Consider the following 26,843-nt stretch of genomic DNA (forward strand, 5'->3'; position numbering starts at 1 on the left):
CTGCCTGACGCCCCCAGTCAGCTGGGACAGGCTGTAGCACCCGGTACAGACAATGAATGAATGAAAAAAATACTTTGTACAGTGTGTGTGACCTCGAGTTAATGGTCGTAGCACAAACGTTTCCTCATCCCACCAGCAGGTGGTGCTATTATTACATTAACCGGAAAGCATTAACCGGAAAAAATTTGCAGACTAACTAACTAACTAACTAACTAACTAACTAACAAACTAAGTAACTAAATTAATAAATACATACATACAAAAAAAGAAATGAAAAAATAATCCGAGTCTACTACTTGGATTATTTCCTGACCTGATGTTTGAGGCAGATCTTTATGCTCCTCTGTTGATCCTTCTCTATGAATTCCATCCCGTTTCGATTGGTCGTCCAGTTTTTAGACAGTTTTCAGTTTAGGTGAAATAATTTAGATGTTGTCTTTCAGATGGTCGTCACTGTCCACAGGCTTCCTCGCCATACATTTAATCCTATAAACGCAAGAGGGGTTTCTATGTTAGAGACTTAATGATGCCTGAAGAGCACATGTCATGAATGACGTGTTTCTAAATGACATGAACACCTTTACCAACAGCAGCACTGATGGAAATACGAGTTTGTCATTTGGAAAATCAATATTCTGGTTGTGTTTAACCGATGGAACCGAGCTGTAGCTTTCACTGACACCCACACTCGTCCGTCATGCTCTGATCGCTCTGCTGATGACGTCACGCCCTTTACCTGCACCACACCTGAACGCGTCCACCTCCCTGCTGCCTCCCCAGGTGCGCAGACACGAGCCGTGGGTCCGTCCATGAGACATGAGATGAGGATTCTCTCCGTCAGGGCTGGGGTTCTGCTGGCTGTCGCCTGTTTCGTGTCTCTTGCCTGGATTACATCGACCCCCCAGGATGAAGGTAACGCGACCCACACTGTAATCTAGCCTGGGTCTAATCTAGTCTCAGACCAGGAGCCAGAGTTTAGGCTGGACTGTCTGCTTTAAATGAAACAGTTGAGAAAACCACCAGTGTAGAACCTGCCTCTGACGTGTAGAGATCATTTTATCTTCTTATAAATTGATTGTCACACTTAGTTTGAGACCCTTTCTGAGCCACTGGACACAGGCATCCCACCCCCCCGCGGTCCTTCTCCGCTGGGCTGAAGTTGTTCGACACGTTGGGCCCGGGTCTGACCCGCCACGGGTGTCACGACAGTAAGACAGTCTGCGTGGATTCACAGAATGTGGGAAAGTCCAAAGTTCAGTGTCAGTGATGGTTGCTGTCCGCGGGCTGTAAACCCATGCTGGCAGGGAAATGTGATAGTCATGACCAGTCACACGTTTGGTGTTGTGGAGCACAACGAAGTCACACCTGAGTCCTGCTCATAACCGCCTTCAGACCCAACGACCTCTGACTGGGGCTGGTTTTATGGAGGGATTTCTGCTTCTTTTTAACATTATTTCAGATTCAGTTTCAAGAAGTTGGATTCAAAACATAGCTGGAAAAAAACAATCAGTTTGTTTTTACTTTAGGTACTTTATGTACTTTATGTACTTTTTGTACTTTATGTACTTTATGTACACGTCAGAGGTGCCTTTTCAACATCGGGAGATGTAAACATTCGTTTATTTTAATTTAACTCTTGCCCTTCAGCATCCAGCCTGTTGTACAGATTGATGAAGTGCTGTGTTGTCAGACCGGGTTGCCTCCTATAACCTCTGATCAGTGATTATTACAGTGAAACGACTGAGATATCACCACTACCATCAGTAACAGTGACATATAGTGACATCCTCGGCCTGACGATGCTCTCTGTCTTCTCTCTTGATAATATAGTATTTATCCTCCCCTCAGCCATGTCTCATGTAAAACTCAATTAAGACAAAACTCAAATTTGTCATCAGACTCATTAAACTGACTCTTCGTGGACTCTGTATGGATTTTTTTTTTCTATGATACATGTGGATGTAACTCCACTAAACGATTCTATGTCACCAAGTTAAGACGCTAATTCTTCTAAAAACTTAAGGGGATAAATTTTCTTTAGAAAATACAAGACATTTATAAAGGAATAATATCAGTATATCTGAAAACTTGAGTATGAAGTCCCCCGTGCATCACACCTAACAGTAAGAGTTTCCAGTGTTTTAATCATTGATTGTTACGTTATTTTATTGAGAAACAGTGATAAAGGATTCCATGAGTTTGTTGTTGTGTTCAGTGGGAGCCCAGGGGAGTAAAAACCGGTCCTGTATTAACCTGTTTGGTCTGTATGTGACATGAAGACGTTTAACCCCCTTCTTGCCTCCTATGTAGAGCAATTATGCAGAAGACTTGTTGTTACATGACGACGTCTGACAACGATTGTGTGATTGCTCATGAACATCTGTGTTAATCTCTCCTATGTAGACCTCAGTTCTGTAGCTGTGTTGCCTTCAGTCATTGCCAGTTCAGTGAGGACTTTCTACTTGGTAACAACGTTAACATTCCAACATGACAAGATTGGGTTTCCTCAAGCATTTCTGGCCGTTTCTCAGATTCAGGTGAAATCAGTAATATTTATGTGATGACGCTCTGACTACAGCAAACGCTCTTCAGATGGAAGCAATCATGAAAGAACTTCCTGACAATGACACAACATACAGTATATGATCTGGTTGGCTCTCTCTACGGACTGACAGATGGACAGACAGACAAACGGGCAGTCGTGGTCTTTTTGTGGAGACAATAAGATGAAGTCTTGCAGACACATGCTGTGTTCTTTTAGTCAACGCTCTGTTCACATTAAAATAAATGTTATAATTATAAAAGTGTGACTTACCAGATGTATATGTATAAGGCCCATCCCGGTATTTTTACTGGGTTGGGGCGTATTAATTGTTCATTTCATCGTAAAGATAACTGGCACTGGAGAGAACCATTGTTGGGTTGTGTGTTTTTAATACGTTACAGTTTGTGGTTACGATACAGAAAAGGTTTTTTTAGATCAAACATCTCAGCGTCTCCACCAGCAAATCCAACTCAGGAAAGAATATCGCTGACAGTCTTCCCCTGTTGTTTCTTTTTGATGTGGTCAGGTTTTGGGTTTCAGTCCTGAACATCCTGGTGTTTAACGTGAGCAGCTGAAGAGTCAGAACTAAAGCACCGACTCACCACACGGGATGATTGCGGTTGGGTGCTTTAGTAATGTTGACACAACATAAAGGGTTTGATTTAACAGCAACTGAATGTTGGTTCAAGAAAATCGTGTTGATATGAGAACAAGAACACACACATGCACTTCAGAATGTTTCTGAGGAATCAAAGATTCAAGGCTGATTTAATTCGTGACAGTCAAAGGAGTGAACGAGGTTGGGTCATACTTCTGTAGGAGACATATAAAAACTGGCTGCTTCATACTGGAACACCTTGGAGTACAAAGGGAACTGTTACAGTATGGGTGATCAAAATGTCAAGTGTTCACTTTAAACTCTCACCAAATGTTTGGGTTGGGCAGAAGGTGTGTGTCTTGTTTTCATTTGTGGACTGGTTGTTCAGGAAGGTTTCTGGAGGAGGAGTGGCATTAAATGATCAACCCATCAGAAGGTCAGTGTTTTCATGGCCATCCCCAGCACCATCTAAATGTTAGTGACATGTGGAGGACAATGATGAACTCTACTGGAAGACAGTGACTGACTGACAGCTGGCTTCATCTTTGTCCTCACAGTGAAATCGGTCTTGTCTTGTCAATCATCTGAAACAGAGGTAGCATTTGGACTTTTCTGGAAAGTTTGAAAAAACAACATATTTTATAACAATGCATGCCCTCAGGGCGCACGTTGCCATGGATATGCAGGAAATCAACAACATGAAACTCTTATTGAGAAGCACAGATGACTTCAAATAATTCTACAAACCTGACTGTTTCATGAGGAGGCAGTGGCTGACGTGCATCTTTAACACAATCTGTAATGCACACCGTTGATGTGCATCTAAAACACGTTGTATAAATGAAATACTTGGAACATTTTATTCAGGACTAGCACTTTCTCGCTTCTTGAACAAATACTAAGTGGTTTCCACAGATGTATTGATTCATTCACAAGTCTAGCTGCTTCACCCTGGGGACAGTTCCGACACCACAGTTGTGTACATAGACTATGTCAATGTGGATACCGTAATGAGTGTGAAAGAGAAAATATAAGACAGAATTGTTCATCCCAACTCGGCTTGTGTTTTAATGTTCTCAGGATCACCTCAACAGTCAGTCTTGTATGACTTGTACGAGCGTCTGCTGGTGGCTCAGGAAGTGGGGGTGCAGGTCAGCAGGGATCTCATCGCTATCGTGGAAGAGCTGAAAAACATGTCCAAGTTGGCCAACATCACCCATCCTACCACCACAGGTAGTACCCAGGTGCTGGAGGTGGTCCTCATTACTCCATCAACCTGAAACAGATATGTTTCACACATATATAATTGGATAACCCAGAAAAGTTGAAGAGAAGATTTTCAGGGGGTGAAGAACCATATCATGTTTGAAGATAGCTGGGAAAAAACCCTGAACAAAGACAAGTGTTCAGGAAACAAGATTCTGAACATGAATGGATGAATTCTGAATATCTAACTGGATGAGGGGATTCTTGGGGTCAGAGTATAATTGATCTTTGGCTTTTAGGTGTAAGTACACACTTTAAGTCTTGTCTGATTGAATCCTCCAAGTATTCTGGACATTCAGATGTCCAACTAGTCCAGCTGGATCCAAACAGTTGAAGCTGTACTTCAAGGTTGGTATCCTAATCCTCCCCTCCCCCTCCCTGGACAGATACGAGACTACCAAATGGTTCAGACCCACAGATGTTACTCCTGCTACCGAACATTTACTTCTTCCTGCCCCACCTAAGACAACACCCAAGCAGTATCCTACCTAAAGTAGTCGTAGGACAGGGACGCCGTGGAGGTACAGAGCACCAAGACACACACAGCCCCCCCACTCGCATATGTTCTACAGTCGTTAGCTTGAAGGATTCATTGCGTGTGTGTGTGTGTGTGTGTGTGCGTGTGTGTGTGTGTGTGTGTGTGTGTGTGTGTGTGTGTGTGTCCTTAGTTTCCATCGTCTTGGGTGTTCCTACAGTGAAGCGTGTGAAGCAGAGCTACCTGGTCAGCACACTCAGCTCTCTGCTCTACGGCCTCTCCTTCTCTCAACAGCAAGATCTTCTGATAGTTGTCTTCGTTGCTGAAGTTAGTCACACGCACACACACACACACACACACACACACACACACACACACACACACACACACACACACACACACACACACACACACACACAAACATCACTGTTGTATTACTGACGTTGTTTGTCTCCATGTCAAACCAGACGGACTCGGACTACGTCAGCAGCGTGGCGGACACCGTCAGGAAACAGTGAGTCTCTCTAGATTACCTTCCGTGGGACTCTTGGTTTCATGCCTTCTTTTTCTTGTTGTTGTTTTTTTAAGAATCTGGTGTGTTCAGGTGAACATAACGCCACGGAACACTCCCTGTACCAGTGGCTGTGATAGACAGAGTCTTATTTCACACGTTCAACCTATAGTGGGTTTCATTTATGACAGATTTGGGAGGCTTTCCTCTCAGAAAACCCCATCATGGGTAACATTTCCCCACTGGACAAATGAGTTTTACACAACCCTGGAAAGAAAACTAAAATTTAGAAGACATTGAACAGCGAACTTTTGTGTCTGCTTTGTTTGGATTTTCAAATTGTGAGGTTTTTGAGAAAAAAAACTCACAATTCCATTTCACTTTCACTCACAACTTTCACACGATTATAAAAGAAAAAAGATTTACCCTGAAACTTAAAATTAGAGACAGATAAAAAAAGTAAAAGTTCACATTTTACAGAAGCAACTACTGTATATCATCCCCAACAGCAGATTTAGTTTATCAGGGACCGCGGACTGGAAGGTGGATCTGGTGACATACGACCACAACCATCCTGTAGGCGTGTCGGTGCTCTTTATCCACCTGATATATTCTGTTTGACTTTGCTGCAGCTTGAAACGTTTCTCCTGATAAGACATGCAGCCACAGACCGCCTGTTCCCAGGTGTATACCCGCTCAGGGCCTGGTTTGTCATCCTGCTCATGTTGTTACCTTATACACCGCAAGTTGGAATGTTTCTCTCAAGTGATTTCTGAAGAACTCATAGTGAATAGAAACCAAATAAATTAGATAGTAGTAAATTAATACCTGTTTGAAATGTAGGAGAAAGGAAGTTTAACGAGGAAACAGTCATAACACAGACAGGTTCCACTTTCGTTGCTGCACCTCTTCTCTCCTGAGGCTTTTCACTGCTGAAGTATGGAACGCAGTGTTTCACCTTTAATACAAGAACTAACCTCAGACTGAAAGGACTGAACCCAAAAGGACTCAGAAGCACGACTCGAACAAAGTTCGATGCACAAAAATTCCGTCCAAAAATAAAAGCAATGTGTTCCTAAAGGCCAAAAGGTACATCACCAGCACCAAGTACACACTGAAAAAACTGGTACTGGTAGAGACAAACTGTGCACATGGACTGTATATCCAGGGTGGAATGGGTAGTTAGGGTGGAGAAGGATTCGAGCTGAGTGCATGCAGGGAGGTGGAGAAGGATTCTAGGAATAACATGTTAACAGAAAAACACTGGTGTGGGTAAAATAAACAAGTGAACTCCCACCCCCTGACAGAAGTCTTAACATTCTTGTTTGCCTGTGGATTGACGAAAGCTTCTGGACAACCTGACCTCTTCAGAAACAGCAGGTCACATCAATTAAATTCAAATGTGCAATTAAAGGCGTGCATCTCATATCTGGTTTCCTCCCTCACATTCAGATGACACAGAGGTTATGGTCTGTACACATCAGCAGTTTAGTCTTTTATATTCAGAGAAACTCATCCATCAACCAGGTAATGGGGTGAAAGATGAAACTGATGTTTTCGACTGTATTGGCTTCCCCGTTTGATTTTAAATCTGTTCCTTTACATCGTCCTTGTCTTTTGATGGTGAAGTTAATCAAAGTTGTGTTTTTGTTTTTCAGTTTTCCCAGGCAGGTTGAGTCTGGCCTGATGGAGGTCGTCTCTCCCTCACAGTTTTACTACCCTGACTTGACCAACCTCCGACAGACATTTGGAGACACCGCGGAGAGAGTCAAGTATTTAACAGTTTTACTACTATGTGTTTAATGATCATAATTATAGGTTGGGTCAATGCTGATATATTTAGACTTGTTTCATAAATGTCATTTTATTTCCGTATCCCTGTGTTGGTTGCTGTTGCAGATCACTTCAGTGGATGAAGGGGTTTAATAAGTCATATTTATATGTTTACGTGATCCTTGTCTGTTCTTAGATGGAGAACCAAACAGAATCTGGACTTCAGTTTCCTCATGCTTTATGCCCAGGACAAAGGAAACTATTACGTCCAGGTAAGGAGTTCAGTAAACTAACAGATCCTAGTTGACGTCAGAGGACAGGGAGGATGTCAGCCAAGGAATGCAAGAAAATTAAGTGAACATCCAAGCAAAATAATAAATAAATTATTGAAAAATAAATAAATGGCCAAAGTAAAATCTGAATAACCTAGGTATCATTGCACTCGAACACTTATATGCGACCTGAGACATGAGAAAAGGTGGAATGTAGAGGTGCAGGAGGAGAAAATACTAGACAAACCCAAACAGTAGGAAAAAACCCAAAAAACAAACAGAAGGTAAATAAAGCAACAGAGAAAATCTAAATTTCAAAACAAAAGAAAATTTCAAATTAAATATTGAACCGTGACACAAGTGTTAGAGTCCTATGGTGGGACCTCGTGAAAGCATTTCCTCATTGTTCTGTTATATGTGTAATGTGAGCCAGGTGTTTTACATCCTCCTCACTGAAACAGAATGTTTCACCGGTTTGATTGGGAGCTGTGGCAAAGCTGCAGGCTTTGGACAGTGGTAAGGACCGGTTCTGTTGGACCAGTTCGGCTCTGAGAAAAAAGTTAGCATGAGTGTTTGTTGTTTTCCAGTTAGAGGATGATGTTATTGCAAAGGTGGGTTACTACACTGACATGAAAACCTTCGTAACCAAAGAAGATTCCAAGGAATGGCTCTTCCTGGAGTTTTCCCAGCTTGGATTTATAGGTGTGTATAAGGAGTGTGTGTGTGTGTGTGTGTGTGTGTCTGCCTCACGGTTAGACTTGTGTTTCTTTTCCTTTATACTGACACATGTGTCCAATCCTCCAGGCAAGATGTTTCGAACCCACGACCTACCGATGATTGCAGAGTTCTTCCTGATGTTCTACAGAGACAAGCCCATTGACTGGCTGTTGGATCACATTCTGTGGGTCAAGAGCTGCAACCCAGAAAAAGATGCAGTAAGAGCGGGATGAAATTTCTCAGTTTACATATCATTATACATTCACTACTCTGAGGCACAAGGTTACAACATGGAAGGTGGTAGACAACTATTTAACATCATTCTTTAGGAAGACGAAGAGAAGAACACACTTCAATGATCCCCATGAGGAAATTGTCTTTTTCACTCTTTTTACTAACATGCATATACAGTATATTCACCTATTCACCTTTCAAGTGAGCTTTTTGAATCCCGCTCATCCCAGTCGTTCTCTAAGACACTTCGCCCATCTGCAGCTTATGTCAGGTCGTCATTGTAAATGAGAACAGGTTCTCAAATGACCTACCTGGTAGTAGTGGCTCTGCGATGAGCTGGCGCCTTTTGCTTATAGCCACCTGGGATTGGCTCCAACAGACCCTTGACCCACAAGGCAGATCAGTGGCTGAAGACAGACAGACGGACAGACGGCCACAAATACCAGTATTTGTGGCCTGAAGGTCTCACTGACCTGAAAACAGACGACTGGTTTTGGGTCAAACACATCATATATGGGTATTATTTTGACTAAACCATTGAAGCAACATTGTGTTGTGAATCCAATCTGATGTGAAATGTGAAAGATTTTGTGTTCACACAGCAGTGAAAATGAAGATGTGGTTTGTTAGCATTGAGTCACTTCAACCTGTACAGTGGTGTGAACATCAGGAGGTCAGATACACACCACACAAAAAACAACTGTCTGAAGAAATAACAGCGACAGTATATTAAAGATCGTATACATCGTCCACGCTGTGTGCAGATCGTACAGTGTTCTCGTTTGCATCCTTTGACGCATATTTTGTGACAGGGACGCACGATCATCAGACGCAAGCTAATGCACTTCAATTCAACAAAAATATTCACAATTTTTCCATTTCTCCACTTAAATTTTGAACCCGGAAATCAATTAAAATCGACCAAACGGCAACACAACGTCTGCTCGTTTTACGCACTGCAGTGAGAGAGGAGTTAGTTAGACGCTGTCAGGTCCTGTTGAGTTTCTCTGTCTGTTGAAGTGCTTTGAAATCTCTGCTGATGTGATTAATTGATTGATGTAAAAAGCTGACTGATTGATTATCACCATGCCTCTGAAAAAGATGCAAAAATTTGGAGAAAAAGCGAGTGAGAATGAGTGCACAAAAAACAATCAAAAGTTAATGAAGAAAAAGAGACAGATGTTATTGACAGATATTACTGAAATGTGTGGAGAAGGTTCTGTCAGCTTGGTGCCGGTTCTACCGGAGATTACAGTAGTCATATGAATTAAAGGCAAAATAAAGTGTTGAGTGAAAAGCAAAAGTGAAAAACAGTGTAGAAACACAGTTTAAAATGAACTCTGATCGTACATCCTATGAGTGACTCGTCCATGCTGTCTGTACATTATACATGCTGTGTGTGGTCTTCTCCAGAAACACTGTGATGAACAGAAGGCACTGCTGAAGAAGAGGCACAAGCCGTCCCTGTTCCAGCATGTAGGCCTCCACTCCTCTCTGCCCGGGAAAATACAGAACCTGAAGGTGACGGTCTTGAGCTGCAAACCATCTATTTCACATTATAACCATCGAGTTTACACTTTAATCCACCACAGTAAGCAGTGTGTGTAGACATTACATTTCTATGTGTGTGTGTGTGTGTGTGTGTGTGTCAGGATAAGGACTTTGGGAAGCAGGCCCTGTTCCAGGCCCGTAACAACCCGGCTGCTGAGGTGAGCAGCAGTCTGACCCACTACCAGCAGCACAGCCTGGACAGGGCGTACAGAGGAGAGGACTTCTTCTGGGCGTTGACTCCCACCCAGAACGACTACGTCCTCTTCACCTTCCCAAAGCCGCTCCACATATCCAGGTCAGCTGTTACTGTTATCAGGGGTGTTATCTCATTCAGTGACAGATGTCTGCCTGGAATACTTTATGACAGTTTGATATGCTCCTTCTTCTTCTTCTTGGGTCAGTACCCTGGGGTGGAAAAGGGGTCCTATTGTGAAAAACACATTTTTTCAGGTCTCTATATATACATAGTGTTCCTCCCCAACCCTATCAACTCCTAGAATCTGGAAAACAAATGCTTCCTGTATCAACAGATATATGGAATTTTGTGCTAGACATCCTGGTAACAATCCATTTTATCACAGCTTCCGTCTTGACGTAACAACGAGAGTGACTGACAGAGTGATTGACGTACCCTGACCTGGTCTGTGAGAATGCCCCTCTCCCCCGATGAGGGCCGAGGAAAAGTTCTTGTTCAGGCTAAGGAGCAGTCTGTGGCAAAGTCCCGGCTAACAGCTAGACACTGAAAGTTCCACACAAGCTGTTTAAGTCAGCTAGCATAAAAGGCTAACTAGTTATCTCTGCTTTGGTCTGTGTATGTGTAGCCGGCATTTCAAATACAGTGTAGTTGGACATCTGGCAGCTGCATGACATGAATTTTTTTTTTAAAAAGCCTAATATGGGACCTTTAAGGTATTGTTTCTGCTGCGGCCGTTCTCTTTCTACTGAATCCATTCAAGTCAGTTTATTCACAGTTGGGATTGTGTCCCCTTCAACTTAAATGACCTGTAGCCATGGAACAGTCATCATTTGCACATAGGAAAAATAACACACATGCTGCCAGAACAGCACATTTGTTTGCACTGGTATTTGCAATTACACATCACACAGGAGTCAGCTTTCTGGGTCAACAAAGGTCCCAAGTAAGATGGAAGGGAGTGAGCTTCAGTCAACATCAACATCAAATTTGATAGTACTGTACGTTCTTTAGTGTGTGGAACTGTCAGTGTTGGCTCAGTTGTGTAAAATCACGACTTAGACGTCCTTAAATGAGGCTAAGTGTAATAAAACAGAATGACACAGGAAGTATTGAACACGTTTAATACTTCTTGTGGGTATCAAGAGACACCTCCTTCATGGAGGAACCAGGTGCATGTAGTGCTCATGGGTGACTTTTGCCTGTACTTCCAAACAGTCTTTAAATGTCTTCTTTGTGTGTACTTTGACCTTTAGTTCTTCCATTATATGACGTGTGTGTGTGTTCCGTCTGCTGAATAACAGAAGAACAGAACAGAACCATGAGGTTCCTTCCTCCAAACGTTACTGTTGATTCGGCTTCAGGTTCAGGTGACATCTGACCTCTGTGTAGGTTCTCAGCTGTCCAGGTCATGGTTATCCAGAGCTGCTTAAATCAATCCACTGGACCTTAAGAAAGCTTCTTGAAGATGTTCCGCCTCTCATCGAAGCCTGTGAGGTGTGTTCAGTTCTATGCATGTTCCGACAACCCGTCTGGCTCCTCAACGGTTGTTGATGAGGGCTGTCAAAGGGGGTCGCTGAACTGCGAGTTTCACTGAGCCTTTGTTTACTAATGAGGGTCATTAGCATAAGACACCTCACCGGGGTAAATCTGATGATCGTTCTTTGAAGGACTTTGGAATGGACTTCATTGTAAACAGGGCTGTGAACCGGTTCATGGAACGAAAACGAAAACTGGAAACTTAATATTTTTTAATGTTCCGGAACAGAATCGGAACAGAAAATAATTGTAAACCCGTTAATACCGGGGTTTTTTCGCTCTTGAAAAAAATATTTGACCTCATGTTGTACTTCCTGTCCTTCACTGGAGGGGTGAGAGCAGAGAGAAGTAGTGGCTATCAGCAGCAGGTAAGAACAGGGAGGTCTCCCAGTCACCATTAATCATTACAGGTGAACACTCAGCGTGTCAGTCTGAACATGTATGATTTAGACATGAACTCAGTGGCTGCAGTCATTTTCAGAGCAGTGTGTTCCCGTACTGCCAGCGCTTTGTAGTAATACTGAGCTATGGGAGAAGAACTATGAAGATCTGTTGTTCAGCAATAAATGACATGGTGGAAGTTATTCTGTTCTTATGTCATGTAGTGTCTAAGTAGGAGGCATAAGCCTGAACTACATGATATAACTGTCATAAAGCAGAGGTGTAGTGCTGTGGTACTGTTTACTGTAGGGTAGGGATATATCTATAATTATAGTCTATAGTATATAAACTAATTGCTTTAGTTGCCAATTTAAAGTCCTTAAGTTACCGTATTTTGTGCACCATTCAGCTCCTTGTATAAAGAGGTGCAGTATAAATAACGGAGTTTATTTCTGTACTTTAACCAGACACACGGCGCACCTTATTGATCGGTACATGGTTGTTAACGGAAGCAAAAAGCTGACTGTGGTTGAACTGTGTTGTACTACGTATTTAAATTTAAAAAAATACACCGACATTATTTTTTAAATATGTTTCTATTTCTTTATTTTTTGATAAATCTGATAAACCCTAGAAGTCCTCGTCTCCGGTCTGCAGTGAGTCTCTCGGTAGTTTCTCCACCGCTGACCGGCTGGTTTCCGGGGGTCTGTCCGGTAATGATGCTTTAGAGAAACATCGGACAGAAGTCTGAGCAGACATGTTAGTCCAGGACCCACAATCCACCACATGTTGGGGGGGTGTAACTCCTCTGCACTGCCCCCAGTCCTGGTAAACGTGTGTTCACGTCTCTCATCCATCGCTCCACGACCCCCCCAGCTTCACTTTAAAGGCTCTGTTCACACCGATGTCCAGCGGATGGAGTTCTTTCGTTAATCCTCCAGGATGAAGACAAGCTCCGAGTTCAGCCGCTTGACGTGTTTCTGACAGAAGCAGTGGTGTGGGGGGGGGCATGGAGTCACAGATCAAGAGAGATGGAGAAGCGTGAAAAAAGCCCCCCGGTCTCTTTACGTGAACCGGAACAACCGGAACTGATAGCCTGGAGTTTACATGCTGAGTCGTAAGCGTGTCTCTTTGCTGACGTCGTCATCGGGGGTCTTTAGCCAATCAGATGTGGTTACCAGCATACCTGTGGTACAGTCCTGGTATCTCCCCTCTACCGGTACCTACCGGAGGTGTGCCAGACCTGTAATTGGTCCATCACTGCCGGCGTACGTAGTGACGTAATACGTCCTCTGTCGGTGGACAATGGTCGGTCTGGAGGATCTCTGACTGACGTCACACAAAAACATTTCTACAGATTTCTGAACTCAGTGAACACAGAAGACGCTTCATGTTAAAAGGCACAGTGTTGATTTTTGAGAAATTTTAAGGCTTTTAATCCCATCTTATGGTGTGCAAAATACGGCCCCTACATATTTATATTAAAAGGAACATTATTAACCGGTTCAGGAACTTTATTTTTTTGTTCTAACCGGTTCAGGAACGTCAGTTTATGGGTGGAACACAAAACCAGAAACATTATAATTCTGTTTCTGTTCGGAACGAACCGATTGGCAAAACATTCTGGTTCAAAGCCCTGGTTGTAAATAGACAAACGATGATGTCACACACTGACTCCCCTGTTCAGAGATGGTTTCTCCTCTTTGACAGGGATGGCTTCTTTCACTCCTCTCTCAAACCGTCTCTCTTCCCCGTCGGAATTAATTAAGAGGTGAAACATCTTCAAGAAACTTTCTTAAAGCCCAGTGGATTGATTCAAACAGCTCTGGCCATCTGCCCTCCACTCATGGTGTGTATTCTGACATCCAAAGAGTTGAATTCTGGTCTCATCTGACCTGACTACATTCTCCCAGTATTTCACAGACTTGTCTAAATGTTGTGCAGAGAAACAAGCTTCAGCATGTTCTTTTTTCAGGAATGGAGTGTTGTGTGGTGAGTGTGACTTCATTTCTTTGAAACAGTTCTACCTGAGAATTCCAGGTCCTTCTGAAGTTCTCCCACAGTAGTCCTTTACTCTTGGACAACTCTTCTGATATTTCTTTGAACTGCTTTGTCAGAAATCTTGGAGGAGTATCTGGTTATGGCCTGATGATGTCTCCACTTCTGGATGTTCCCTGGAACAATCAGGAGATTGAACATCCTTCTGTACCTGATGTTGTCAGAATGTTTTGTAGCAATAAGGCTGTGCCAGGCTGAGAGAACTTTTCCTCGTACCCACCATGAAATGTTTCTAGAGAGACACCTTGGCAACACGAAACCTTTTTATCGGCCTCAGTTGGAAGTGAACCAACTGATAAATTTTCCCTCCCTAGAAGCAGGAGTGCTTTCGGCATCAAAATCCTTGTGATCCGTGACTGGAACAACTTGTCTTGTTCTTTTGGGTCAGCAGTGATTCAGATTTAGGCGTTAGCAGAAAACCATTTGGTACTCTGCTGGTAAAAAAAAGACTATGGCTCAATGTTTGAACTACAAATATGTGCTTATGAGGGATCGTAATCAGAACTGCAATAGTCAGCATGGTGTGTTCAGTGTGGAAATAAAGATCTTAAAATCTATGATCAGCTATTTATACTCTATTGTGAACAACTAGTAAAAAGTATGTTGACAATAAACCTGATGTTCTTTATAGTGAGAGCTGACTTTGTACCTGACAGAGTCAGAAGTGACCTCATTGTTTGGTGGCTCTGTGTCCTGCAAAAGCAGGAAGTGGTGAGGTGTCTGGTAAGCTTTGGGCGTGTTTGGCTGTCTTCAATTCATCTTCCTGAGATATGACAACTTTCAAGAACTAGCTGAATACATTTGGGCCAATTTATTCCATTCATTCTATGCAAAGCTGTTTAAATCAATACACTGGACTTTAAGAAAATTTCTTGAAGAAGTTTCACCATTCATCCACGAGGCTTCTTCAGTTCTCGTGGTGGCTGGTCTTGTCCCTGTTTATTAACCCTGTGGGGTATGTTCAGTGCTATTCACATTCCAACGACCATAGTTTGAAACGCATCTGGCTCCTCAACAATGGTTGATGAGGGTGGCATGGGGTGTCAAAGGGGCGTCGTTGAAATCTACGTTTCACCTAGCCTTTGTATACTAATGAGGGTCATTAGCATGAGATACATCACCTGGGTTAATCTTCTGAGGTATTCTTTTTGAAGAAGGTTGTGGACTGCTTACAGAAGCTACAGAAGGATGAAAACATAAACTGCCTGTATATATACCTCCCCAAAATTCATAAAGAAGGAGCCCCTCTCAGACCTATAGTAGGCAGCATCAGCTTATATAACATCGCCTAGCATGTTGCCACCATCTTGGCCCTGCTAGTGGTGAATAATCCCCACCATATACAGAACTCCATGGACTTTGTGGAAATGGTGAGAGGAGTGAGACTGGATACAGATGAGACCATGGTGTCCTACGATGTTACCTCCCTATTCACATGTGTTCAATCCATCAATCAAGTTTTATGTACAGGTGGTCGCCGACTTACGACCTGTGCAACTTACGACCGATCGACTTTACGACCACAATGTCCGGGTAGGGCGGGGCATTCCCTCCAGCCACAGTACTCACGCTCTGAGGCTCCCGCGCTCTCTCCAGTCCCCACGGCGCACACACGCTGTTCAGTCACACTGAGATCAGCAGCCCAGCCCACTACTGATGGGCTGGGCTGCTTAGGAGGCTGTGACGGAGAAATGTATGAATGGCGTATGGAAAAACTGTCAAGCGTTACGTGAACTCTTCTGCTGGATTTGAAAGTGACGAAGAACTTGATCAGATTCGGGAGAAAATAGTGAAACTGGCAAAAAACCTCTCCTTGGAGAACTCACGAATGATCGCGCTGTATGAAGAACTGATCGCGCTGGAAGAAGAAAGAGTGGAAGAAGAAGAGAGAAGAGAAGCAGAGAAAGAAGAGGAGGAAACAGAAAAAATGTTCACCACCAAAGGCTTGTCAGAAGGCTTTTCCCTGTTAAATAAACTCCGTGCACACTTTGAAGAAATGGACATAGAACATAGAAACATTTGCAAGGATTGAACGGATGGCAAACGACGCTTTCCGTCCATATCGTGAAATTTATGAGGAGAAAAAGAAACGAACAATTCAGACAAAGCTCACAATGATTATGAAAAGATCGTCTCCCGCTCCCACCAACCCACACGCTGCCCCAGCTGACGATGCGGACGACCCCCAGCCAAGAACCAGTGCTGCTGGATTTAATTTTTACTTAAGAGTCGATTTACGACCAAGTCGAGTTACGACCGATCTGTCGGTCCCAATCGCGGTCGTAAGTCGGCGACTACCTGTATAAGGCTCTTAAACACATATGCAGCTATTTCAAAGCGCTTAACGGTCGCGGGGAAAAACTCCGTCATTGAGGAAGAAACTCCGGGTAGAACCCAGCCTCTGGAGGGCGGTCATCCGCCTTGACCTGTTGGTTGGGAAAGAGAAATACACTGGGGACAGAGACAGGTCACGGAACAGAGAGAGTGGCAGAAAGGCCAGATTGAATTTTCATGTCATATTGAGCTGCTGTTGCTGAAGTGCGGGCGGGACTTTCAGCCCTTTACATTTCCTGTCTTCCATGCGTGTTCCCCACCTGTCGAACAGAAGCACAAAGACAGCGGAAGTATCTTGCAAACAAAAATTGCGATTTAACATTAGTAGTAAATTATAAAAGCAGAGAAAGATAAAAGAGAAGTGACAGAAGCTCCAGAGTAACTCCTTTTAACAGAAGAAAATTACCCTCAGAGGCCTAGGCCTATAGCACCTTATCTAGTAGAATCTGTGTCATTTCTAATTGTAGGCTCTATCAAAGGGGAGGGTTTTTAGTCTACTCCTGAATAAGCTAAGGGTGTCTGCCCCCCGGACCAAGGCCAGGAGATCGTTCCAGAGTAAAGGGGCCAGATACTGTAGCTGAAGCTTCTGGCTCCTGTTCTACACTTACTCAAAGGGCCCTGGGAGTGATCTCATTGATCTCATTGAAGGGATACACTTCAGTGAGGTCTTCAATGTAAGACTGAGCCTTATATTGAAGAGCTTTACATGTAATCATAAGGATTTTGAATTGTATTCAATGGAGGTGGTGGAAGCCGTAAAGCAACGGACAACACCCTCAGTGACAGAACAAACCTCAATCCTGACCAGATCTGCCAACTTTTGGACCTCTGCCTGAACACCACCTATTTCCATTACAGAAGGAGCTTCAACAAGCAGAAACACAATGTGCCACGGGCTCGCCGGTATCTCCTATTGTGACCAATTTGTACATAAAAGAGGTGGAACAGAGGGCTCTGACCTTGTTCAACGGAGCAACACCAAGCCACTGGTTCTGGTATGTGGACGACACATGGGTTAAGATGAAAAGCCACGAGGTGCAACCTTTCACAGAACACACCAACTCAGTGGACAGCAACATCAAGTTCACCAGAGAGGATGTAAAGAATAACAGTTTGCCCTTTTTGGATTGTGAGGTCTAGATAGATAGATACTTTAATAATCCCGGAGGAAATTGTACCTATCCACTGCTCAGGCATTACAAAGCGAATAAATACTGGAAAAACACCATGAGAAAAAGAAACTGACATCATATGTCTACATAAAGAATGACAGAAGTCTTAGTGTTGCGGTAAAAAGGAAACCAACACACATGGACCAGTATAAGCTTTTTGACTCACCACCCACTGGAGCTCAAGTTAGGAGTCATCAGGACCCTGCATAACAGGGCTGACAAGTTACCAGTCAGTACCCAAGACCAGCTACAAGAACACAAACACCTGAAGGGGCCACTGAAAACGTGTGGATATCCTGACTAGACCTTTGTGAAGGCTCGAACAAGATCCAGAAAGGAGAACACCCCAGTGAGGACGGAAGAGAAGGAGAGCAAGCATAACGGTATAGTGATCCCATATGTGTCTGGAGTGTCTGGAAAAATTGGGGCTTTTCGACAAACACTAGATTCATGTGGATTTTAAGCCAGGCAAAGACTGGTCCACCTGAAAGACCTCACACCACACAATAAGAAGAGCAATCTGGTGCATGCAGTTAAATGCAATGAAGAATAGGGGAATCCAAAAAACGTGCAAACTCAGCAGAAGACACACAGGTTTACCTTTTACCTCTCTGAACATACACTCTGACTCCCACCTGGCTTGAACCCCCCCCCCCCCCCCTCTGTGTCCACCTTCCTTTTAGCCATTTTTGAGGAGGGGAGTAGCTAAATCCAACTTCCGCTCTGACTGCTGATTAACAATGAAGCCAAAGCCTGCTTGTTGCGCTGCATGACTTCCACTACCGTTTCATTGTGGGGAACGTAGTTTTGGTGCGTGCAAAACACCAGCGGGCCGATGTGGCCTGTGGGCCGGTTCTAATAGTAATTAAAAATCGGCCGGCAGGCCATAAATAATTAGTCAGGGGCCAGATCTCTCCTGCGGGCCTTGACGTTGACATATGTGCCCCAGACTCTCTGAATACACAATAATGTAGCCACAAGAGGACACAAGCCAGTGTCTTATTGTGCTGGTCCCAAGCCCAGATAAATACAGAGGGTTGCCTCAGGAAGGGCATCTGGTGTAAAACTTTTGCAAAATCAAACATGCAAATGAAACCTATGACTTCCATACCGGATCGGTCGAGGCCCGGGTTAACAACGACCACCATCGGTGCTGTTCACACACAGGGTGCCGGTGGAAATTACTGTTGGTCGAAGAAGGAGAGGAGGAAAGTGTGTTCGTAGGAAGAGAGAGAAGTGGAACACCAAGAGTATAGGACTGAGAGTAGGGACGCTGAATGTTGGAACTATGACAGGAAAATGTAGAGAGTTGGTTGACATGATGCAGAGAAGGAAGGTAGACATACTGTGTGTACAGGAGACCAGGTGGAAAGGTAGCAAGGCTAGAAGTTTAGGAGCAGGGTTCAAGTTGTTCTATCATGGTGTAGATGGGAAGAGAAATGGAGTAGGAGTTATCTTGAAGGAGGAGTTTGTTAGGAATGTCCTGGAGGTAAAAAGAGTGTCGGATAGAGTGATGAGTCTGAAGCTAGAAATAGAAGGTGTGATGTTCAATGTTGTTAGTGGGTATGCTCCACAGGTAGGATGTGAGCTGGAGGAGAAGGAGAAATTCTGGTTGGACTTTGATGAAGTGATTCAGAGCATACCTAGAAGTGAGAGAGTTGTCATTGGTGCAGACTTCAATGGACATGTTGGTGCAGGAAACAGAGGTGATGAGGAGGTGATGGGCAGGTTTGGTATCCAGGAGAGGAACGCAGAAGGACAGATGGTAGTTGACTTTGCTAAAAGGATGGAAATGGCTGTAGTGAATACTTTCTTCCAGAAGAGGCAGGAACATAGGATGACCTATAAGAGTGGTGGTAGGAGCACACAGGTAGACTACATCTTGTGTAGACGGTGTAACCTGAAGGAGATCAGTGACTGTAAAGTAGTGGTAGGCGATAGTGTAGCCAAACAGCATAGGATGGTGGTGTGTAGGATGACTCTGGTGGTGAGGAAGATGAAGAGGACAAAGGCAGAGCAGAAGACGAAATGGTGGAAGCTGAAAAAGGAAGAGTGTTGCATGACTTTTAGGAAGGAGTTAAGACAGGCTCTGGGTGGCAAGGAGGTGCTTCCAGATGACTGGACAACTACAGCTAATGTGATCAGGGAGACAGGTAGGAGAGTACTTGGTGTGTCATCTGGAAGGAAAGCAGATAAGGAGACTTGGTGGTGGAATGAGGAGGTACAGGAGTGTATACAGAGAAAGAGGTTAGCTAAGAAGAAGTGGGACACTGAGAGGACTGAGGAGAGTAGACAGGAGTACAGGGAGATGCAGTGTAAAGTGAAGGTAGAGGTAGCAAAGGCCAAATAAGGAGCTTATGATGACTTGTATGCTAGGTTGGACAGTACGGAGGGAGAGACTGATCTATACCGGTTGGCAAGACAGAGAGATAGAGATGGGAAGGACGTGCAGCAGGTTAGGGTGATTAAGGATAGGGATGGAAGTCTATTGACAGGTGCCAGTAGTGTGATGGGAAGATGGAAAGAGTACTTTGAAGAGTTGATGAACGTGGAAAATGAGAGAGAACAAAGACTAGAAGAGGTGACTGTTGTGGACCAGGAAGTAGCAAAGATTAGTTAGGATGAAGTGAGGAGGGCATCGAAGAGGATGAAGAGTGGAAAGGCAGTCGGTCCTGATGATATACCTGTAGAGGTATAGAAGTGTCTAGGAGAGGTGGCAGTAGAGTTTCTGACTGGGTTGTTCAACAGGATCTTAGATAGTGAGAAGATGCCTGAGGAATGAAGGAGAAGTGTGCTGGTGCCCATTTTTAAGAACAAGGGAGATGTGCAGAGTTGTGGCAACTACAGAGGAATAAAGCTGATGAGCCATACAATGAAGTTATGGGAGAGAGTAGTGGAAGCTAGACTAAGGGCAGAAGTGAACATTTGTGAGCAGCAGTATGGTTTCATGCCAAAAAAGAGAACTACAGATGCAGTACAGTGATACCTCTGTACTCGACCATAATCCGTTCTGAGGTGGTGGTTGAGCACCGATTTGTTCGACCACCGAAACCAATTTTCCCATAAGAAATAATGGAAAGTATTTTAATCCGTTCTTACCATTTAGAAAAATACCTCAAATATTATAAGAACGTGTATCTAAACAACAATGAATACGTAAATGTGCACAAGCAGTACATGATAAAGATAAAGCATTATAAACCATTTTGTATAATTTACTTCCGTTTTAGAGAGTGGTTGATGGCACTAGCGTCATCATGGAAGGGGAATCCCTTCCATGATGACGCTAGGTAACGCGCCTCCAGGGGTTTTCTCCCTTCTCTCTCTCTTCCGTGGAGGTGAATCTGGCTGGGCAGTAGCCTTCCTCTTTCTTTAAGAAGGAACCTGTACATTGTCAGTTGCTTCTGCTTCAAGATAGTCAAAATGGTTGACTTTGCCATTTCGTACTGCGACGCGAGGTCGGACACTCGTACACCACTTTCATATTTTGCTATAATTTCCGTACGTCTTTGCGTACGTAATTTGCATACGTGTTACTCCGCTGGCGGTCTGAGTCGAACTGACGCTTACCCGCTGGCCGAGGAGCGCAGCCGAGGAGCGCGTTCGGGTCGACTCGGCTAGTCGAGTACCGAAAATCTGTTCGGGGTCTGATACATTTTCTACTCGAATTTTTTGGTCGAGCACCGATTTGGTCGAGTATAGAGGTATCACTGTATTTGCTTTGAGGATGTTGATAGAGAAGTACAGAGAAGGCCAGAGGGAGCTGCATTGTGTTTTTGTAGATCTGGAGAAAGCTGATGACAGGGTGCCCAGAGAGGAACTGTGGTATTGTATGAGGAAGTCTGGAGTGGTAGAGAAGTCTGTTAGAGCGGTGCAGGACATGTATGAGGACTGTAAGACAGTGGTGAGGTGTGTGTAGGTGTGACAGAGGAGTTCAAGGTGGAGGTGGGACTGCATCAGGGATCAGCTCTGAGCCCCTTCTTGTTGCTATGGTGATGGACAGGCTGACAGACGAGGTTAGACAGGAATCTCCATGGACTATGATGTTTGCAGATGACATTGTGATCTGCAGTGAGAGCAGGGAACAGGTGGAGGAGAAGCTAGAGAGGTGGAGGTTTGTCCTGGAAAGGAGAGGAATGAAGGTTAGCCGCAGTAAGACAGAGTACATGTGTGTGAATGAGAGGGACCCAAGTGGAAGAGTGAGGTTAGAGGGAGAAGAGATCAAGAAGGTGGAGGATTTTAAGTACTTATGGTCAACAGTCCAGAGCAATGGAGAGTGTGGAAAAGAGGTGAAGAAGCGTGTCCAGGCAGGATGGAACGGGTGGAGGAAAGTGTCAGGTGTGATGTGTGATAGAAGAGTTTCAGCTAAAATGAAAGGAAAGGTGTACAAAACTGTGGTGAGACCAGCGATTTTGTTTGGTCTAGAGACAGTGTCACTGAGGAAAAGACATGAGACAGAGCTGGAGGTAGCAGAGATGAAGATGCTGAGGTTCTCTCTGGGAGTGACCAGGATGGATAGGATCAGGAATGAGTACATCAGAGGGACAGCACATGTTAGAGGTTCTGGAGATAAAGTCAGAGAGGCCAGACTGAGATGGTTTGGACATGTCCAGAGGAGAGATAGTGAATATATTGGTAGAAGGATGCTGAGTTCTTAACTGCCAGGCAGGAGGCCTAGAGGAAGACCAAAGAGGAGGTTTATGGATGTAATGAGGGAAGACATGAAGGTAGTTGGTGTGAGAGAAGAGGATGCAGAAGACAGGGTCAGATGGAGGACACTGATTGGCTGTGGAGACCCTGAAGGGAAAAGCCCAAAGGAAAAGAAGAAGACTCTCTGAATACACAATATTAGAAAAGAAAGATGTCCAATGGTTATAGCAGGGAGAATAACCACCCGCACACACACACACACACACACACACACACACACACACACACACACACACACACACACACACACACACACACACACACACACTGTCCCTCACATACTGTAAAATAGAGTGTAAAACTGTTCATGACACCAGTGCTGTCTTCTTCACTGCAGGTATGTGTTCCGCAGTGGAAATATCGAGACCAGTGGAGATCAGCTCTACAACACCACGGTGGAAGTGCTGCCCAGCAGCGTGAGTAACTGAGGAGCAGGAAGGAAATAGGAAACACCTTCACCAACAAGATACCTGCTATCACCCCACTGGCTCAGTGTGTGTGTGTGTGTGTGTGTGTGTGTGTGTGTGTGTGTGTGTGTGTGTGTGTGTGTGTGTGTGTGTGTGTGTGTGTGTGTGTGTGTGTGTGTGTGTGTGTGTGTGAGTTGTCACTTCTATTCCACTAAAGGGGAATAGTGGTCACGCCTTGTTGACCCTTGAGTAAAGTTAGACAGACACTGAATCTCTGTGTGGAAGATTAGGAAGGATGAGACGAGTCCTCAGCCGGCAGGACGATGAGCAGAGCTGATGGCAGACGGTTATTTATTGAAGATGATTATTGTTATTTATAAAAAAGAAATAAAAATAAAAATTTGAAAGTGTAAGTTTTAAAGACAGAAAAATTACACTAGTCCTCACAATGTACTACAGTATATACCATACCCCGACAGCCAGCATTACTGATATGATATAGAATACTGCATATATTTACTCTTGTAGTGCATGAATGTTATTGTTTCTACCCACTGAGAAATGTTTCACTGTGAATATCACTTCAGTTTTTAAAAAAGCTGTTTTCCTTTGAATGATTTTAAAGAAACAAACTCTATTAACTAGGATTGTAATATGATAGGAATACTATATGTTATTCAATCCTCAGATATCAACCTACAGTCAGATGCAGAGTTATCCAACAACTCTGGAGTTGAAAAGGAAAACTGGTTTGAAAATGGTTAAAAAAAAAAAATCAATAAAGAATAATTCTATACAGTTGATTTTTTTTTCTAAGAGCCAGAGTGATTTCAAGAAAATTTAATATTTTGTCGTTTTTGTGAAATTTATTGAGGACTGACCAGCAGACTGTGAACTTGTAGTCTGATAACATTTGTGGCAGCAAAGACGAAAGAAATGCTGTTGAACAGCTTCCTTGTTGTGTTGGACTTTGTAATGTTGTTTGATGATAAGAGTAGATGTTTGCATGTAACAGCTATATGGTGTGTGTGTGTGTGTGTGTGTGTGTGTGTGTGTGTGTGTGTGTGTGTGTGTGTGTGTGTGTGTGTGTGTGTGTGTGTGTGTGTGTGTGTGTGTGTGTGTGTGTGTGTGTGTGTGTGTGAGAACAGTGTCACATTTTACTGGGAATCTGCACACATGCAGGTGTTGGGAGCTGTCTGCTGCACGTTGACCTCTTCAGACAGCCTAAATGTTGCCGCCCTGCACCGTTTGTGTTGTGTTGTGTTCATTTGGACACTTCTTGGTATTTATTCCGCTTCCATGCTGATATTCCATGAGTTGTGTGTGCAGTGTTTTTCCAGCTGCTCCCAGATTCCTCCTCTACAGTTACAGTTGTAAATTTGGTCATCTGAATTTTCAAATAGAATTTTATTTTAATAATCCAGAAGTACAGTACAGATGAGTATGAGTTCTGAATGAACCAGGTTCAGGGACCGCTGCCGCTGTGGGTTGCTGATATGTGCCATGTCTCCCTTCTTCAGGTGTCGGTCATGGACAAAGAACTGACTGGTTACAGAAAATCTGATAAGGGCTTCATCATTATTGGTAAACACACACACACACACACACTCCCAATAAACACTTTCGGAGTAGCAGAAATCTTCTTTCTTGGGTAAAGCTCACATTCCACTATGGGGAATAAGGAAGTTGTTAGTCGTCACACATGACATCCCACCACACATTCTTGTTTGACCAGTCCCACAGAGGAATGAAGCCTGTAGTGACAGAGGGATGGATCACAAAGCTCAATTTGATCAGCAGCAGGAAAAACTGTGAACAACCTGCTAGTTCAGCACAGACGCATTTGATGCATTTTTGTTCTTGAGCAACGCAAGAAACCAGGTTTAGGGAAAACTGGGGCAAATCTGTGCAGTGCCATTCAAAAAGTAATTATTTAAAAACTGGTGCATTTAACATTGCAAAAGCAGACACACTTGTCTGTCTGTACACGTATATGAATAGTACCATCACTGGGGGCTGGTGTGTTTCAGGTGCATTTGAGAACGGGGCAGCAGAGGGCGACGTCGACGATGCCCTGCAGCCCCTCTCTGCGCTCCGACTGGTGGTTCAATCTGACGCTGACGTCTGGGCTTTACTGAGTGAGGTCTGACATCACAGTTTGTGTGTCTTACATGATTGCATTTTACTGTGTGTGAGCTGGAAGTAACTCCATACACTCCAACGATGCACCAACATTAGAAGCTTTGCACAGAATCCGAATAAATGTATAAAGCATAAATGAAAGGTTAACTGACGATATTTACATACGCAGATTTTAGTGTGTGTAACCTCTGCTCTGGTTTGTCAGATACACATCCAGGTGTGAGTGCCACTGAGGAGAGGAGCCACGTGAACTTACACTAACAGAGTCCCCTGCTGGACAGAATTGTTACTACAAGAACCATCTAGTCTGAAGGGCCACCAGGACGAGCGGAGCAACACTTCAGTACTTCTGAGTTATGGATCCATGTTTAGCAACATTCTGAACAGAGCTGCTTAATGAGTAATTTATTATATTGCATTTTGTTAAATAAAGAAAAACTATACAGTACCATGTCATCTCTTGAGGATTTAATGTCAGCTGTTTTTTTATACATGAAATCACAAAGACTGTTTCTTAAAATCCATTTAATGTGGACATCACAGATTATCAACTTGCCATCACCCTGATGAGAGGCAGTCACACCATGTTCACTGAAATACAGTCAGTATATACAGTATAGATCATCTTCAAATCAAAGACTGGGTAACACTGAAGGTACAACACGTCCATTCAAATGAACAAATCAAGCAGCTAGTCCTCTATTTAAAAAAAACACCTTTATTCATTGTACATCCAAACCCCAATTTTTGAATCATAATACCAATAAATAATGGACACACAGGACTTGTTATTTATTCTCCAAAAGTTATATATGACACCAGAACAGAAAACCTCGACAAGCAAAAGTCTGTGAATCCTTAATTTGTTGCTTCTCCTTTTACTACCATCATGTGAACTCAACACCTCCTGTACCCACAGACCAGTCTCACCTGCTTTTGTGGATTTTCAACCATTCTTTAAAGAACTCAAGCAGTTGAGATTCTGGGAGTCACCTAGAACGTAGCACCAGCTTTAAAACATTATTGGCCCATTTTCACCTCTCTGAATGTAACAGATTCTGATCAAGCATTAGTCAATCAGTCTAAAACTCATGTTTGCGGCCTCTAGTTCCAGAGGTAGAAAGAAGCCCAGGCATTTCCATTATTACATCTCACTGTTGGGCGGTGTCAGCTACGATCCAAAGATTTGCAATTTTTGACCTAATAATTATATTTTGGACTCATCTGTCCAGAAAACAGACTTCCAGAAGGATTTTTTCGTGACCTTTTTTTAGAGTACCAGCCTCCATTTAGCTGTACCTGGTTCTTCTGAATGATAGCTGAGAGTTGTGATCATGTTGGATGGCCTAATTTACGTTTTGGTAGGACTCAGCTCTGGTCAGTTTATTAAACACCCACTTGTGTTCGCTCTCTACAAATACGAGATATTTACCTGACTTTTCTTCTTTGCAAAACGGTGACTTTCTCAAGAAAAAGACACTTATAACGTAGTTAAAGCACCAACTATTGCATCAATTTTACAGGTGCATCTCACAAAATAAGAATATCATAAAGGGGCAGCAGTAGCTCAGTCCACTAAGGCTTGGACTGGGGACCAGAAGTCACTGAGTCAAGACCTGTGTCAGACAAAACATTTCGAAGTATGAACTGGCAGTGGTGTCAGTTCACCTCCTGAGCATTGCCTAGGCGCCCCTGAGCAAGGCACCGTCCCCTTCTATAAGTTCCTCATTGGGGCCGCACAACAAAGGAGCTGCCCTACGGGGATCATTACAGCTGATTAAAATGTTTTTAAAAAGGGAAATATTTTTGTCACTCATCTCAGAAAGTGAAACCTATACAGTATTATAATGATTCATTCTACATGGCCTAAAATATTTCAAGCCTGTACTTCTTTACATTTTTTATTATGGCTCACAAAAAAAAAGGAAATTAGGATAATACATAACATCAGTATTTTTAGATTTT

General features: G+C 43.5%; 1 protein-coding gene across 1 annotated transcript; it reads left to right on the forward strand.

Moving 5' to 3' along the window:
- The first annotated feature begins 754 nt into the window (after positions 1 to 754).
- On the forward strand, positions 755 to 25,347 carry LOC137602910 (alpha-1,3-mannosyl-glycoprotein 4-beta-N-acetylglucosaminyltransferase B-like). Its single transcript, XM_068326013.1, has 15 exons — positions 755 to 912; positions 4,224 to 4,376; positions 4,796 to 4,930; positions 5,078 to 5,211; positions 5,352 to 5,398; positions 7,054 to 7,167; positions 7,365 to 7,440; positions 8,028 to 8,142; positions 8,245 to 8,375; positions 9,805 to 9,912; positions 10,044 to 10,237; positions 22,667 to 22,745; positions 24,257 to 24,320; positions 24,767 to 24,879; positions 25,084 to 25,347. The coding sequence occupies exons 1-15, from the start codon at positions 810 to 812 to the stop codon at positions 25,099 to 25,101; spliced, it is 1,584 nt and encodes a 527-aa protein (XP_068182114.1). The 5' UTR covers positions 755 to 809; the 3' UTR covers positions 25,102 to 25,347.
- The last annotated feature ends 1,496 nt before the right edge of the window (positions 25,348 to 26,843 follow it).

The sequence above is a fragment of the Antennarius striatus genome, chromosome 10, assembly GCF_040054535.1.
Source record: "Antennarius striatus isolate MH-2024 chromosome 10, ASM4005453v1, whole genome shotgun sequence".
Classification (NCBI taxonomy): domain Eukaryota; kingdom Metazoa; phylum Chordata; class Actinopteri; order Lophiiformes; family Antennariidae; genus Antennarius; species Antennarius striatus.

What these genes read in the sequence shown, in the direction of transcription:
- LOC137602910 (XM_068326013.1), top strand. Translation starts at nt 810, where the DNA reads ATGAGACATGAGATGAGGATTCTCTCCGTCAGGGCTGGGGTTCTGCTG. An exon ending in CACCCATCCTACCACCACAG is followed by an intron (nt 4,377 to 4,795) that starts GTAGTACCCAGG and finishes CTCCCTGGACAG; the next exon opens with ATACGAGACTACCAAATGGT. An exon ending in GCAACCCAGAAAAAGATGCA is followed by an intron (nt 8,376 to 9,804) that starts GTAAGAGCGGGA and finishes GGTCTTCTCCAG; the next exon opens with AAACACTGTGATGAACAGAA.